This window comes from Pelodiscus sinensis, chromosome 7 (genome assembly GCF_049634645.1).
Source record: "Pelodiscus sinensis isolate JC-2024 chromosome 7, ASM4963464v1, whole genome shotgun sequence".
NCBI lineage: Eukaryota > Metazoa > Chordata > Testudines > Trionychidae > Pelodiscus > Pelodiscus sinensis.
In genome coordinates this window covers 55,982,391-55,999,137 of record NC_134717.1, presented here as the reverse complement: position 1 = coordinate 55,999,137, position 16,747 = coordinate 55,982,391, and the positions used below count along the sequence as shown (strand labels likewise).

The window sequence follows — 16,747 nt, the reverse complement described above, 5'->3', positions numbered from 1 at the left end:
GTTGAGTTCTGGGCCCCCAATTACAGGAAGGATGTGGATGCATAGGAGAGGGTCCAGCGGAGGACAACCAAAATGATTAGGGGGCTGGAGCATATGACCTACGAGGAGAGGCTGAGGGAACTGGGTCTGTTTAGTCTGCAGAAGTGTAGCGTGAGGGGATTTGATAGCAGTGTAGAGTGAGGGATTTGATAGCAGCCTTCAGCTTCCTGAAGGAAGGTTCCAAAGAGGTTGGAGAGAGGCTGTTCTCAGTAGTGATGGATGGTAGAACAAGGAACAATGGTCTCAAGTTGTGGTGGGAGAGGACCAGGTTGGATATTAGGAAAAACTATTTCACTAGGGGTACGTCTAGACTACCGCATTTTGTCGACGGAAGTTTTCGACAAAACTTCCGTAGACAATTTGCGTCCAGACACATGGAGTTCTGTCGACAAAGCAAGCCGCTTTGTCGACAGAAATCCGTAGTCTGGACGCAACGTTACAGGCAATAACACCTTCTGTCGACAGAACTCTATCGACAGAAGGTGTTCTGCCTCGTAAAATGAGGTATACCAGCGTCGACAAAACCGCGGAGTTCTGTCGACGTTATGTCGACAGAACTCCGCGGTAGTGTAGACGCTGGTATTGTTTTGTCGACAAAAGTCCACTTTTGTTGACAAAACTAGGTAGTCTAGACACACCCTAGGAGAGTGGTGAAGCACTGGAATGGGTTACCTAGGGAAGTAGTGGAGTCTCCACCCCTAGAGGTGTTTAGGTCTCGGCTTGACAAAGCCCTGGCTGGGTTGATTTAATTGGGAGTGGTCCTGCCTTGGGCAGGGGGCTGGAGTTGATGGCCTTCTAAGGTCTCATCCAGCTCTGTGATTCTATGAGAGATCTCAGGGCGGTCCAGCTGAGTCAAGAGTTCCAAGCTCACATGCATGGCAAATGCATGTCAGTCCTGACAAACGCCACCACAGGGATCTGTATAAACAAACAGGGTGGTGCTCGCTCGTTTCCCGTGCCAGGAAGCCTGGCTGTTATGGGAGTTTTGTGTGAGCCCGTCTATCCACTTGGAGGCTACCTGCCTCCTGGGGACCCAGAATATGCTCAGCCTTTCCTTCAACACACACGAGTGGTCCCTCAGAGCATCTTCCACAGTTAGGGGTTTCCCCGCCTAGATTTATTCACAACAGGAAGTGCCAACAGTTTTGCTCCTTCCTCAAACTCAGCCCAGGCTCAATAGAAGATGCCGATCTGGTGTCATGGGCTTCCCACCTTCTCTATTCATTTTCACCCATCCCTCTAATTCAAGAGGTCCTCCTCAGGGTATGACAACACAGGGTCTCTCCAATGCTGATAACACCAGCCTGTTCCCACTAGCTCCAGTTCACTACTCTGCCAGAACTCTTCTCACACACACACCCAGAGCTCTTCTCCTGTTCCTGGATCTCCTCACTCAGGCTCAGAGCCAACTGCATCACCCCAATCTGGAGCCCCTCTACTTCATGGTTTGGAAGCTCTAGATTAGGGATATAAAATCCCATTTAATTTGTTAACTGATTAAATGTGATGTTTAACTGGTTAACCAATTAAAGGGGGAACAGGTGGGGGGCCGCTACAACCCAACTGGGCTGGAGCAGCCCCCCTGCCTGCAACTCGCTTAGGCCCACCACAGACAGGGGCTGCTCTGGACAGCCTGTTCTGCGAAATGGTTGTATGGCGGAAACTAATTTTTGGATTAGAATTAAAAATCTCTGATCCGATAGTTACAGCAATCATAGATACTATTTGCAATAGCATGTTTAAAAGATTCAGACACACAAGAGTGACTTCTAAGTTGTCAGCATTAATTTAAGCCTGGAAGAGCTCGACCACAGTTGCTTTCCATAACTGCTAGACCCGTGGTCACCAACAGGCCGATCGCGATCGACTGGTTTATCGCAAGGCCTTGACCAGTTGATCGCGAGGTGTCCGGCCCCCCCCATTTTCCACCCACCCCCAAGAAGCCCCAGTACTTACCTCCAGTGACAATTAAGGTAGTGCCGACTTCCTGCGGGTGGATGGAAGTCCCGCAGCTTAGCGCCACTTCCGGGAGTTCCGGAAGTGTGCTGGCTGCTTTGCCAGGCGTGCTACGGGATGGGGTCCTGGCTCCAGAAGAGGAGCATGGTGACTTCCCTGCACTGGTGCAGGAGGCGTGAGTTGTCCCCGGGGCAGGCATGCGCGGGGTTTCTTTGCGCCGCAGGGTGGAGGGGAGGGGTGTTTCGGTCCCAGGGCAGGCGCATGCGGGGGAAAAAGGGGGGTGTTTCGGCCCCGGGGCAGGCACACGCGGGGTTTCCCTGCGCCGTGGGGGGGGGGGGGGGTGTTGGCCCCAGGGCAGGCATGCACGGGGTTTTCCTGCGCCATGTGGAGAGGGGAAGAGGGGGGTGTTTCGGCCCCGGGGCAGGCGTGCATGGGGAGGGGTTCGCCCCTGAGGGCTTCCCTGCTGGGGGGGGGGGGGGTCAGACCCGGCAGAGGCGCTCAACGGGGCTTCCTTCCGTAGTGGGGGGTGGGAGGGAGGAGGGTCGTCCCCGGAGGGAGCGTGGGATGGAGCCTTCCGTCCGTGGCTGGTGTAGGGGACTCCCTGCCCCCGAACCTTGTTCTCTATCCCCCGCCCTAAGCCTGTCCCCTGCCCTCCTGCCCCCGTTCTCTCTCCCCTGCCCCTCCTTTGCGGAAATCTGCCCCCCTGGCACCCTGCCCACCCTGCAGAAACCAGTTCCCTTCGGCAGCCTGCTCCCCTCTGCAGAAACCTGTCCCCCCGCAGCACCCTGTCCCCTGCTTCAGAAACCTGTCCCTCACTGGCACCTTGTCCCCTGTCCCCTGCCTCCACTGGCACCCTGTTCCCTGCCCCCAGAACCTACTAGCACCCCTCCCCAGTACTGTGTCCCCTGCTCCCGAATGAGTTTTCTATGTGTCAGTGACACCTGACTCAAGGCAGGTTCCCTGCCATTCTCATAAAGACAATGCAGAAACTTTTTGTGTTTGACATAGTATTTTATTTAAAAATGAAGCCTGGCCAACAAACCCCCAATTGGGGCCGAGTCCCCATCTGGGCACAACCACTCCTGCATTCCCCCTTCCCCAGACCCTAGAGCTGAGCCTTCCAGTGAACCCCCTGCCCTGAGCCCCTCACATACTCCAACCCAAATTCCTGCACCCTTGCATCCACAAGCCTGGGGCTTGCTTAGTACCCCAACACTGCCCCCTCCCCGAGCCAGTGTCCCCTTCTCCACCTCCTCCTGCATCCAGATTTCCTCCTAGAGCTTGCACCTCCATCCCTTCCCACACCCAAATCCCTCATTCCCACCCCAGAGACTCAACCCAGCGAGGGTCCGGCTAGACTGCAGGAGTTTTTCAGGATTCTGGAGATATCCCAGAAAAACTCTTCTTCATCCAGGGTTGCGTTTGTTCTTCCACTTTTTTAGCGGAAGAGCAAACATGCTCTTTCGGTCACCCCTATATTCCTCTTTCCACAAGGAATAAGGGGGCTTCCAAAAGAAGGGTTTTTTTCTGACATTTGGTCCAGTTTAGACAGGCCAAATGTTGGAAAAACCTCTTCCTACATAAGAATTTTTTTTAAAAAAGCAGCAGTATAAGAATTGGGGATAGCAAGTGATGGAGAGGAGGAGAATAGAGAGGGCGGGACTTCAAGGAAGGGGCAAGGTGGTAGATCTTGGCTTGGTCTGTCATTTAAAAAGTGATCTTGGGTGTAAAAAGGTGTGCTAGACTGTTGCACGGGGAAAGAGCCAGGATCTTTGGTAGCCAGCTCCTAAATAGGAATGTAAAATCCGGTTTAAATGGTCAACCGCTCAAACATTACGTTTAACTGGGTCATGGGTAGGGATATAATAGTGTAGTTGATTAACCAATTAACCTATAAGCAGCTTATAGGTTAATGCTATAGACTACATGCATTTCTCTCCCTCTTCACCCCTCCCCTCCCACCTTTGCCAGTAAATTTTTTTTAGCAGACTGGCCAGCAGCCCATCTCAGTCCTGGCTTGTGACCGGTCTGGGACCTACCCCTGCTGTGACTCTGTATTTAAAGTGAATTAGGAGCTGAGTGGCTAGGCAGCCCAGCTCAGCTTTGGCTTATACTGGGTCTGGGAGCTCAGACTCCTCCCCCCCCAAGATGGGCTGCTGCCACCCCATGCTACTGCTTTTTTATCAGAGGCAGCAACACAGGGCGACAGGCAGCCGGTCTGCGAGGGGAGGAAGTATTTAAACTGGCTGCTCTCATGGACCAGCTCCTGCCAGGCACCCTGCACTGCTGCCTCTAATATAGAGGCAGCAACAAGGAAAGGCAGCGGGCTCCTCAGAGTGGGGCCATAGCACACTAGCTGCTGGACCCACCCCTGGGGACCATACACTAGTCATAGGCATGTGCATGGGGTATGCAGTGTGTGCCCAGGCACACCCTAATGTCTCGGGCCGGCTAGCCCAAGCCATTTTTGCGCCCTGGGCCCCACCCGGCCCGGCAGCACCGCATGGCCCAGCAGCACAACACGGCACCCCTGAGGCGCCCGGGAACACCCCCGCCCAGCATGGCAGCACAGTGCGGTGCCCTTGAGGCACCTGGAAGCAGCCCCGCCCGGCCTGGCAGCACCATACAGTGCCCCGGGGGTGCCCCTCCCTGGCCATGCAGCTTGGGATGGCTCTGACTCCAGCACTGCAAGCTGTAAGGCAGAAGCTGAAGGTAAGGGGCGGGAGGAGTATAAGAGGAAGGAGTGGGAGAGGAAGGGGTTTTGCAGTGGGGTAGAGTGGAGGAAGAAGAAAGGGGAAGGAGTGGAAGGGGCTTGTACTGAGGGGGAGGAGAGAGGGGGAAGAAAGGGGAAGGCACCAAAGGGGCAAGGTAGAGGAGACACAAATGCTAGGGGGGAAGTGGAGACAATGAGGAAAAGGGCAGGAGGGGAGGTGTCAGTGGGAGGGGGACAGGGTGATGCTGGAAGAGGAGAGGGTAAGGGCATTGGGGATTGGAGGGGGAGGTGCTGGGAGAAGGCTAGAAAGAAGGGGTGGGCATGAGGAAGGTGGGGTTGGAGCAAGTCATGTGTGAGGGCACAGGGGCATGAGGAGAACGGGAGCAGAGGGAGGTGAGGGGATGGGCATCAGGGAAAAAAGGGCAAAGGAGGCAGGGCAGTGAGGGAAGGGGGAGGCACCAGGAGGGTGCAGGGCTAAGGGAAGGTGCAGGTGTCAGTGGATTCTGGGGGTGAAGCAGAAGGGCAGACACCTGCAGGGGAGGAACCAGCACCAGAGGAGAGAGGCAGGGCAGGTGTGTAGAGGGAGGTGTTAGATGAGGGGATGAGGAGGGGTAGCTCACATGATCAGAGTGGGGCTACTGGAGGAGTGGGCACAGGGGGGAGAGAAGGGCTGGTGGAGGGGGGGGCAGGTCTCAGGAAGGCTGAGGGCAGTGAGAAGGGCAGGAGTCAGGACAGCAGAGGAGGATGAGGGGTGGGGAGCAGCAGGCACCAGGGGAGTTGATGGAGCAATGGGAAGAGACATGGAAGCAGAGGGGAAAGGTAGCTATTAATAACTTGGGTGCCACAATGGCACATCCAAAAGAAGCCACATGAACTCAGTACTGGTGCACAACACAAAATTCATTCTGCTCATGGGAGGAAACTCTTAGAGGGAACACTTCCTCCCCCCCAGCCTCTCCACTCCAATTAATGTCACACACATTGGATTAATGCAATTGCAGGATAGTTCCATGGGGGAGGGGGGCGATTGGTGGTGGCCAAACTAATCCCTATTGGTAGGAGGATGGTGGGAAAAGTCCTTGGGTCAGGGGTCACATAACACTTTTTACTTTTGGTCATGTGCCCATCTTGCCCAGAGAGGGTTAACTTTCCAGGGGCGTGGCTAATGGGGGCCAGGGGCGTGGTTAACAGGGGTCAGAGAGTGTGGCTAATGGAGGGAGGGGTCAAAGTGCATTTTAAAAAAATTCTCTGGGTGCATGCTTATGACACTAGTCAACTAACCAGTAAGAATTCATGAGATTACTTGACTATCAATTAACTGTTTTTTAACATCCCTAGTCACAGGTGGGGGACATCATATCCCGAATTCCTACAGGCCAATCCCGTATCTCCGAGCTCTGAACTAGCTGGGTGTAGGGACCCCAGCTGTGAAATGTGACACTGGTGCAGGAGCTGTGGGACGGGGCAGGTGAGTGTGCAAAGGCCAGGCTCGGCGACACTGTTCATCTGTATCACTCCCCTCGGCTGGGCAGCTGCTGCCGCGTCTCCTGCATGAGGCCGAGGCCGAGGCGCGGGGCCCGGCCAGGGTCGCGCGGACTGGCTGCAACTCGCGGCGCTACGGACCGGTCCCCGCTCCGAGCTGGAGCGCGTGCAGGGACATGGGCACGCGCACGCAGGACAGTGCCTCTGGAAGAGCCAATAGCCGGCCACTCAGGAGCGCGCCCTGCAGCCAATCAGGACGCTGTAGCGGCGCGAGCGCGGCTGAGGCGTGTCCAATGGCAGGCGACGGAGGGCGGAGCAGGGCGTTCGGGGCACTATTGTTGATGAAGCGCACGGAGCAGGCGGGCCGGCTAGTGGCTGTGCGAGGGGCCTTCCGCAGGGGGAGGGGAGCGCGAGGTGTTTGCACCCCCCTCGAGGAGCCGTCCGCGGGCTGCCCAGCCGCCGGGCACGCAATGTCCCACCCGCGCATGAGGCGCAATGGCTCCCCCACCCCTGCTACTGCCTTGGGGGGCGGCGGGGCGGCTGGCGGGGGAGCGAGCAGTCGCCTGCAGCCCATGCGGGCCACGGTGCCCTTCCAGCTCAAGCAGCAGCAGCAGCAGCAGCAATATGGCAGCCCCACGAGGAGCGGCGGCGGCGCAGCCAGCGCCTCAGGCGGGAGTCTCTCTCGCGCGACGCCTGCCTCGCGCAGCACCAGCCCCACGCGCGCAGCGCCCCCCAACGGCGGCAGCAGCAGCGCGCGAGCCGGCCCCGCGGTGGCCACGCAGACGCCGGGGGGAGGGGGCAGCAGCGGCTCAACCGCCTCTGCCTCGTCGCGTGGCAGCCCTCCGCGCCTTCAGCAACTGCCGCCCCCGCCGCCGCCGCCGCCGCCCCCCCCGCCGCCTAGCTCCGCGCTCTCCCCCGGGCCGCCCTTGCCGGAGGGGGCCGCCTTGGCTGGCAGGGTCCGGCATCGCCAGCGGCGGCGCTCGCCGGAGCAGGGCAGGAGCTCCCCGGAGAGGAAAAGCCCCAGCTCCCCCGTCTGTAGAGGTGAGTGCGCGCGGGGGTCGCTGGAGACCCGAGCGTGGGGCGCTGGGGCATTGCCTCGCTGGCCCTGCGCTCAGCCGCGGGCGGCGGCACGATGCGGTGTGGATGGGAGAGGCGGCCGGGGAGTCGGGCTGGTGCACGGCGGTGGCGGCGTGGGCAGTGGGGACGCGGGTTGTGGCGGTGCAAAGCCTGCCTAGCTAAGACAGGCAGGAGACGCGGCCCCGGCGGGGGGGACACGACCGCTTCCCTCGCGTGGCTGGGCTGAGGCGGCCCTGCGTCCGAGGCGAGGGGGAAGTTTCTGTCAGAGAATGTTTACACTGCAATTGGAAACCTGCAGCTGGCTCATGCCGAGCAACTCAGGGCTTGGGCCAAGGGCTTGTTTATTATGGTGCAGTCATTTGGGGTTGGGCTGGCGCTTGGGACCCCTCATGGGAATCCGCTGGTATGAGCCAGCCATAGATTTTATAATTGCTGTATAGACATATCCTTGCAGTAATGCATGTTCTAACCCAACTGCTGAGCATGGCACTTGCTGCAGTGGGAACTGTTGGTTAGTATGGGCTTGACAGGACACTGTGTTCTTGCCTGGTTCCTCCACTCACATAAGTGTCTTGTAAACAAGTCAGAGTGATGTCTGTCTGTCTAATTTGGGAATAATGATTTTTGCTTTGGTGACAGAGGGGGACATGATTCACTTTTTGAACACCAATTTACGTACATAAAGTGCTATGTCAGAACAAGTATTTCTGGAGGGCAAAGATGATTTGGGAGGGTGAGGAAAGGTTAGGGATGCGCTCAGACTTGTCTGACTTCTAATACTCTTAGCATTTACACATGAGAGCAAAAAACATAGAGGGAGAAGAAACTGAGAAAAAATGTAGTACTTCTGTAGAGCTCTGGTTCTCAGCTAGAGAGGTCAAGGATCCCCTCTGGATCCCTGAACAGATTTCAGGGGGTTCACCAAGGACTGAGCTTGAGCCCTGCCACCTCCTCTTCTTGATTCCCCTCTGGGCTGCGCAGCTTTTCTGGGTTAAGGGGATGCAACCAAAAAAGGCAGCATCACTGCAGAGCTCCACCTGTAATAAGAAGGGATAGCTTCTTGGACATTGACTCCATGAGCAGGCATCAGCTAGCTGAAGAGAGTAGGGATGTTAAATTTAAATTAATTGGTTAATTGAATGGTCAATGCAATTTGCATCCACTATTTGATTAGTCAGTAAAGGTACCTCAGCCTTTGAAGTGTAGCACAGTCCCAGGGCTGCTGCTACACTTCAAAGACAAAAGCACTGTGGGGAGCATGGGGCTAGCAGGGAACTCAAGCAGCCCCCTGCTGGCCCTGTGTTACCAGCGGCATTTCTAAGCGGCAGCGCCGCATGTAACCTTGGCTGCACACGGTGTTTCAAAGCAGCAGCACCACGTGGAGCCCAGGGTTTGGTCACAGGCTCTATGCAGTGCTGCTGCTTTGAGGCACTCTCTACTGTTTCCCCCTCCCCGGACCCTTACTGCCTCTTTCTGCTAGTTGCCTAGTGTGTTGACTATCCAATAAGCAAATGCTAGTCATTCACATCCCTAGAGGAGAGATACCACTGTTCTGCCCTGCTACATCAGCACTTCAGGGAGCAGGGCCAAAAGGAAGGTAGAAATCTGGAGGTGGGGGACACATGACTCCATGTGCCTCCCACTACCCTATCTATCGCTTCTGGGAGGGGATCTGCAGGTTTATTTAAGTTTACAGGTATCTGTCTTAAAAAAAGGTTTTGAACCACTGCTGTAGACTGCTAATCTCAGTTCAGTACCAGGAGCTGTGTGATACACTAGAACCCTGGGGTCCTGCGGACCAAAACTAGGAGTTCCGCGAGGAGCCAGCACTCTCCCGCCCGCTCTGAAAAAGAGAGAGAGAGTCAGCTAGCCAGCAGAGGCATGGGCGGCGAGTTGTGTGGGCTCGTGGTGCCCATGCTCCATCAATATTTGGAGCTGGAGCGGGTCCTGACCCCACCTCCCTCCGCGCATCCTCCCACCCCGGCCCCAGAGCATCTCTCCCCCGTCCTTGTCCTGGTCCTGTCCCTGCCGTGCGCATCCTTCTCTGAGCTCCCCCTTGCTGGCTGCTGCTGCCTTGCACAGCATGCTCAAACCAGTGGGTGGGGAGACGCCCGGATGTGATGTAACGTCACGGCCTGGGATTTTAAACCTGCTCGGTGCTGTGTTGTGCCACATGGCTGAGTTGTAGGTTCGGAGTCCAGGGACAGAGCACAGACTCCAGCCCCGCAAAGTGAAAGGCAGAAGGTATGGGAGAGGGAGAGGGAGGGAAGGGGCTTGTGCAGAGGGGAAGGGGAAGGGCTGGGAGAAGAAGGTGCTTGTGCGGAGGCGGAGGGGAAGGGGAAGGCACCAAAGGGACAGGGGTGGAGGAGAGACAAATGGCAGGGGACCAAGTGCAGACAATGAGTAAAAAGGCAGGAGGGGAGGTGTCAGTGGGAGGGGGACAGGGTGATGCTGGGAGGGGAGAGGGTAAGGGTATTGGGGGCTAGAGAGGTGAGGGGAGGTGCTAGTAGAAGGCTTGAAAGAAGGGGCGGGCATGAGGAAGGCCGGGATGGAGCAAGTCGTGTTAGAGGGCACAAGGGCATGAGGAGAATGGGGGCAGAAGGTGGTGAGGGGTGGGCATCAGGGAAAAAGGGGGCAGGGGAAGTGAGGGAAGAGGGAGGCACCGGGAGGGTGCAGGGGTAAGAGAAGGTGCAGGTGCCAAGGGATTCTGAGGGTGAAGCAGAAGGGCAGACACCTGCAGGGGAGGGACCAGTATCAGAGGAGAGACTCAGGGCAGGTTTGTAGAGGGAGGTGTTAGAAGAGGGGATGAGGAGGGGTAGCTCACATGATCAGAATGGGGCTACTGGAGGAGTGGGCACGGGGGGGGGAGAGAAGGGCTGGTGGAGGGGGGGCAGGTTGCAGGAGGGCTGAGGGCAGTGAGAAGAGCAGGAGTCAGGACAGCAGAGGAGGGTGAGGAGTTGGGGGGGGGGGGAGCAGGCACCAGGGGAGCTGATGGAGCAAGGGGAGGAGACATGGCAGCAGAGAGAAAAGGTAGAGGTTTAAAAATATTTATTAATAACTTGTGTGGCACATCCAAACAAGCCACATGAACTCAGTACTGGTGCACAACACAAAATTCATTTTGCTCATGTGAGGAAACTCTTAGGCTATGTCTACACTGGTTGTTTCTTGCGCAAGAGTTCTTGTGCAAGAACGCATCCACACTGCCATGTGCGAGCTGTGCTTTTGCACAAGAGCATCTATGGCAGTGTGGATGCTCTCTTGCCCAAGAAAGTGCTGATGGCCATTTTAGCCATAGGACTTTCTTGTGCAAGAAATTCATGTTGCCTGTCTACACTGGCCTCTTGCACAAGAATAGTTGTGCAAAAGGGCTTATTCCTGAGCGGGAGCATTGTAGTTCTTGCGCAAGAAGTCCTGATTTCATACATGAGAACGTCAGTGTACTTGCGCAAGAGCACACGGCCAGTGTAGACAGGCAGCAAATTTTTGTGCAAGAGCGGCCGCTTTGGCACAAGATCGTTCCAATGTAGACACAGCCAAGGGGAGGGAGGAAGGCAGAGGCAGGAAATCAGCTCTGGCTCAGCATGTCTGCATGGTTTGGGGGAAGGTGCAGGGAAATTGAGCTCAGCTGGGTTTCAGAGTGGGGAGTTCTGGGGTGGGTGTGTGTGTGTGGCATAGCAGCTCAGTTTGGCTGCAGGAGTAGGGAGGTGCTGGGAACCAGGGCTAGACTCAAGGGGGGAGAGGGGCAGGGAATCAGCTCTTGGCTCATCAGTTTTGTGGGTCTTGGGGGAGGTGCAGGGAAACGAGGCTCAGCTGTGCTTTGGGGGAGGCATGCAGGGAACCAGTGCAGGGCTCAGATGGGCTGAGGTGAATGGGGGAGGGCATACGGAGCAGACGGGCAGCTCAGCTGGGCTGTGAGGGGCTGCAGGGAACTGGTGCTGCACTCCATTGGATTGTGGGGGATGGTTTTGGGGGAGGTGCAGGGAACCAGCAGGGGTGGGCAGCTCAGTTGAGTTGCAGGGGATGGAGGTGCAAAGAAGCCTAGTGGGGAAGGGAGTGGAACCAGGAGCCCTGAAATGACCTCCCCTGGTCCAAAAATTCCTCATCTGGGACCAGTCAGGTCCAGAGGGTGCCAGATCAGGGAGGTCCAACTCCTACCCAAGTCCCGTCCTTGCACCCTCCCTCATAGCCAGACACCGTACCCCCAATCTGCTCCTGCTCCCTCCCCCTGGCCAGACACCCTACATCCAGCCTGCTTCTGCACCCTACCTACCACTCAGACCTTGACCCCTTCCGCCGCCCCACCTCCTTCCCAGATCCTGCACCCCATCCCTATCCCGGTCCTCGGCAGCCCTGCCATCCACCCTAGCACCGCCCTGGCCCCGGCACCTTGCCTCACACCCCAGGACTCAGCACTGCCCTGGCCCCAGTACCCTGCCATACACGCTAGCACCCAGCAGCACCCTGTTCCTTGTCCCAGCACTCTGCCAGTCACCCTAGTGCCCAGCAGGACCATGTCCCTGACCCCAGCACCCTGCCACCTGCCTGCCCCATAACCCTGCCACCTGAGCCAGCATCCTTCCACCCAGTAGCACCCTCTCCCCAGCACCCACTAGCACTCTGTCCCCTACCCCCACCAGCACATTTGGGACCACATTAGTGAGGCTTGGGAGGTTTTGGAGGAGTTTTTTGTTTTTTGCAAATTCATGTTGCCTGTCTACACTGGCCTCTTGCGTGAGAATAGTTGCGCAAAAGGGCTTATTCCTGAGCGGGAGCGTCGTAGTTCTTGCGCAAGAAGCCCTGATTTCATACATGAGAACATCAGTGTACTTGCGCAAGAGCACATGGCCAGTGTAGACAGGCAGCAAATTTTTGCGCAAGAGCAGCCTCCTCCTCCTCCTGCCAGGGTCTGTACCATAGGTGTTTCCAAATTAGGGACACCTGGAATATGGAAGTTACAGTGTACTTGCAAACTGTTCTCTAGATTCTAAGATTGCACTGGGACTAGGGATGTTAAATATAGGTTAATTGAATAGTCGAGTAACCTCATGACATTTTATCGGTTAGTTGACTAGCCTATAGTCCCTGTGGGCAGAGGCAGCAGCAGTATGGGGTGCCAGGTTGGAGCTGGTCCGTGAGGGGAGCCAGTTTAAAAACCAGCTCTCCTTGCGGACCAGCTGCCTGTCACCCTGTGCTGCTGCTTCTGAGAGAGGGGGGCTAGCATTCCCTGTCTGGGGAGGATCTGAGCTCCCAGACCCAGTATGAGGCAGAACTGAGCTAGGCTGCCTGCCTGGCTGGCTCTTAATACACTTGAAGTGCAAAGCTGAAACAGGGATAGTTCTTGGACCCAGTATGAGCCAGGAGCGGCGCTGGCCCTGAGAGTGCAGCGCATGGGTGGCACTGGGCACAAAGCGCATGCGTGGTCCCAAAAGGTTGGGGACCACTGGACTATATTATTGTATCCTTAATTGGGACCATACCTAAGGAATAATGAGAACTCCTTGGTTTCCGTCTTAGTGCTGCCCGTAAGTCTGTGCTCAGGAGGAGGTATTTGATGTTTTAATTATAAGGTATTCAAATATTTTTAAATAGTGAGAGAAACATTGCACATACAACTGCCATCAATATCATCCTTGCAATATGAAGTGTGTTCAGGGAAGTGATAACAAAACCTTCCAGTATAATGAAGATGGCAAGCATTTTGAGAATAGCATATACAGTAAAACTCCAGTGGTCCGGCATTCAATGGTCCAGCACTCCTGATGGTCCAGCACCATCTGGAATCCGGAAGTGATCCGGGCAGCCGGACAATTGGAGCTGCTCTGCCCCCGGCTTCCCTGATTCAGCTGCTGATGAACCTGACCAGTGGCTGACTCGGGGAAGCCAGACCCCTCATAGCCCCCCCTTCCGATAGTCCGGCATGTCTGATAATCCGGCACCCCCTGGGTCCTAAAGGTGCTGGATTATCGGAAGTTTACTGTATTACTACAGGTTGAACCTCTCTAGTCTGGTATCCTCAGGATCTGACTGGTGCTGAACCAGAGAATGTGCCGAATCATGAGAGGTCAATATTGCCTGGCAGCATTACTAGTGCTTTGCTGCTTACTGGGCTCTTAAAAGATGTTTTAGAGGTAAATTTAGAGCTAAATAACAGCCCTGAATGCTGAGAGTCAGGACTGATGGCTGTAAACAAACTTTATGGGTCTGCGGGGAAACTTGGCCATCCCCATGCTAAGTGGACATCTGGCTAACTAAAATTGTGCCAGGTCATGGATGATGCTGGACCACAGGGTGTTGGACTAGAATCGTTGAACCTGTACTAGTAAATTGTGTGGATAATTAAAATACAGTTAGTAGGAAATTAAAACTTAAGGGATATGTAGACGTTGAAGATGGTACTAGATGCTTGCATATACAGTTTTGTTTTGCCTTCAATAGTGTGTGTACGGGAGCATTCCTCATACTTGATTTTGTATAGGCTGAGCTTATTGTATGTACCAGGGCAGTGGTTCCCAAACTTTTCAGCATCACGCCCCCTTTTGATTTTTGAGAAACCCTCACCACCCCACGCCCCCAAAAAGCAGTAAAACTTGTAGGGGGGGAGGAGGGAAAGAACTGACCAGGCCCGAGCTACGTGCATTCCGGTGGATGCCCAAGCCAGGAAAACACATATCCAGTATTTTCTGAATTTTTTACCGGATGGACCACTCTCTTTCTTAGGGGGTGGGGATTGACCCAGGGAGAGGGACTGGGTTGCCTCACACCCTCCTGGAATTTCTTCATGGCCCCCCCGAGGGGGGCAGGCCCCTCAGTTTGGGAACCACTGTACTAGGGGCTCTTTGCATCACTGTATTCACCCTTCAAGCTCCTCTCTGCTGCCCTCCCATCTTCCCTTTTTTCCCCACCAAGGACTCTGTGCAACTCTCCCAACTTGTAATGGAGGGACCTCAGAAAAAAGGACACAGCTTCTGTCATGGAGGGCATGATGGAGATGAAGTTGAAATGATAGGGTAAACAGCTTCTGGCATTGGGAGGACAATGAGAAACTTTGGTGTGGGAGCAGAGGGAATGGGGGGTATGCCGAACTCCTGGCAAGGCGAGATTATGGGTGTTGTGAGTGCAGTTGTTTCGAATGGTTTGTAGACAGTTGCAAAGGTGCTTGAGTCTGTGGCTATGTTAACAAGCTTCATGTTATGGATATAAAATCCCATTTAATTAGTTAACTGGTTAAATGCTCCAGCCTTTCTGCTTCAAGCCCCATAGAGGGCTGCTGGCTTCCAGCCCACACTGGGCCAACAGAGCTGCTTCCACTTTGGGGTCCGCTTCAGTTAAGGGTGATTCTTAGTGGGTAACTGATTACCCAGTTACCTATTAGCATTTCTTCATCCCCTTTTCCCTCTTTCCGTTTTCTGCCCTCCTGCCCCCAATAAAATCAGTAGGATTCTCGCCATTGATGCCTAGAATATTTCCTGGGATCTATAGGATGAGGGGTGTTAAGCTTTTTTTTTTTAGATATAGACCAACACCCTGAGACTTAATGTTACTGCTTTATAGATGCAGAAAAGTATTGTTGATTTGAATGTAAGGCCTTTCAATCTTGGTCAAACAACTGGCCTGAAAAATTTGAGGGAGTATTTACAATTGTCTTTTCCTATAAGATAGTGAAGCATGAGATTAAATTATGGCTACTGAAGTTGTTTACTGTCTCATGAAGTTATCTGTGCTGATCCACACTATAGAATTCGTTCTTAATGGTTGTAATCTTCAGTTCTTTCACCTCCCCTAGATTGAAAGCTCAGTGTTTCTCTCATCTGCCGAAGGGAGAGATGCAAGATTACTTCTGAACCTGTGTTTTAGATAGTAGTTTATCAGACCATTAGATAGGAGCAATCTTCAGTTCCATAGTCTAGAACAGATGTTGGCAACCTTTTTAAATCAAGGAGCTAAACTACATCAAAATTCAAAACAAGTGGTCAACAAAGAGCCAGTATAAGAGTGATCATTTGCATGACTGAAAGTATACAACTTAATATTATTGATAATTGATTAATAATAGCATAAATGAAACATTGTACACTCAGACTTGATTTAATGGGACTTCTGCTGCTGCAGTGGGGATGCGGGAGACTGCTGCCAGCCTTCCTGAGTACATAAGGGGGCCAGACCGCAGAGCCTGCCCCAGGAGCCATATTGGGGCCTTGTTAGTCAGGCTGCCGTGGCTCTGAGGACAAATTGTTTTTCCTTCTAATGGGAACATCCCTCTGTTGTTCTGTCCACTAATAGCCTAATTAGTAGCTGTGTGTGTGTGTGATATATTTATTTTAGCCACATGTGATTGTTCGTAGGTAGTATGAACAAAGTACTAGCATGGCAACAAAATTTTTGTTGCCTTACTGGCTGAATTAACAAGGTGTGCTTTTTCCATATTTTTTCCCTACTGCTTTCACCTAAGGTCAAGAAATATCTTCCTCCAACTCCACTAATATAGATCCGGGTGGGTAAGATACAGCCCACCAATCTTTTGGATCTATCCTGTGGCCCAGCCTGCTAGGCTCCTTAGGCAGGCTCCCTGCCTTTTGCAGCCCCACGCCACTTGGTGTTTGGCTGTTCCATGTGTCTCTCTGCACTTGAGTGGGTGAGACTTTGCATACTACCCCCACCTCCAGCACAATCATCGCAGTTCCTGTTGGCTGGTTTCCATCAGCAACTAGGGATGTAAAATATCGAATAGTTGATTAACCTCATGAATTCTTATCAGTTAGTTGACTATTCTATAGTCCCTGGGCAGTTCCTGTCTGGGGTGAAGGGGTCTGAGCTCCTGGACCCAGCACGAGCTGAAAGTGAGCAAGGCTGACCGCCTGCCTGGCTTTTTTATACATTCTAAATGCAGAGCCACAGTGCGGGTAGGTCCGGGACCCAGTGCAAGCCAGGACTTAAGCAGAGCTGCTAGTCAGCCTGCTAAGAAAAATTACTGGCAAAGAATTGGCACGGTGGGCGGAATGCGTGTAATCTGTCAAAGTCAGACAGGACTCACAGATTTGGCAGACTGCTCTGTTTATTCAGCAAAGCTTTGCTAAAATGCATGGAGAAAATGTGAGTACCATACAAGGTTCAAACCCCTTGATTTTATACAGTCAAAAGGCCAAGTTAACAAGATCAAAGGGTGTGGCAAAACTTCACTTTATTAGTGTGGTTAAGTATCTTCATTTCAATATCAAGCACACAGCAATCTCCTGGCTATATCTCCCTGATTATCTGGAATTGCTTTCTGTCTAACACCTAATGTTCCTTTTCCTGGTAAACTCAGGCCCAAATTGACTAGCACCTTGATCTGCATACCTACAATCAATATTAACATACTTTTCTTCTTCCTCTTAAAAGACAAACAGAATTCCTTCAACTTATTCAATTATTACAGTACAATTCGTCTTTCTCTTACAGTATAATTCTTTCTACTTTCACAAATCTATAGCATTAACC

At 53.7% G+C, this 16,747-nt stretch overlaps 1 protein-coding gene across 2 annotated transcripts in view; it reads left to right on the top strand.

Moving 5' to 3' along the window:
• The first annotated feature begins 6,043 nt into the window (after positions 1-6,043).
• FAM117B (family with sequence similarity 117 member B) overlaps positions 6,044-16,747 on the top strand; it is a 76,357-nt gene continuing 65,653 nt past the window's right edge. The window contains exon 1 of one of the 2 annotated variants that reach the window (XM_075933840.1): positions 6,044-6,176. Coding sequence is in view for 1 of the 2 variants with exons in the window: in XM_075933839.1 (XP_075789954.1) it covers positions 6,532-7,231 (700 nt within the window). In the remaining variant the exon portion in view is untranslated. Of the gene's footprint in view, positions 6,177-6,487; positions 7,232-16,747 lie in introns of those variants that run through there. The other variant, XM_075933839.1, reaches the window with a different exon arrangement.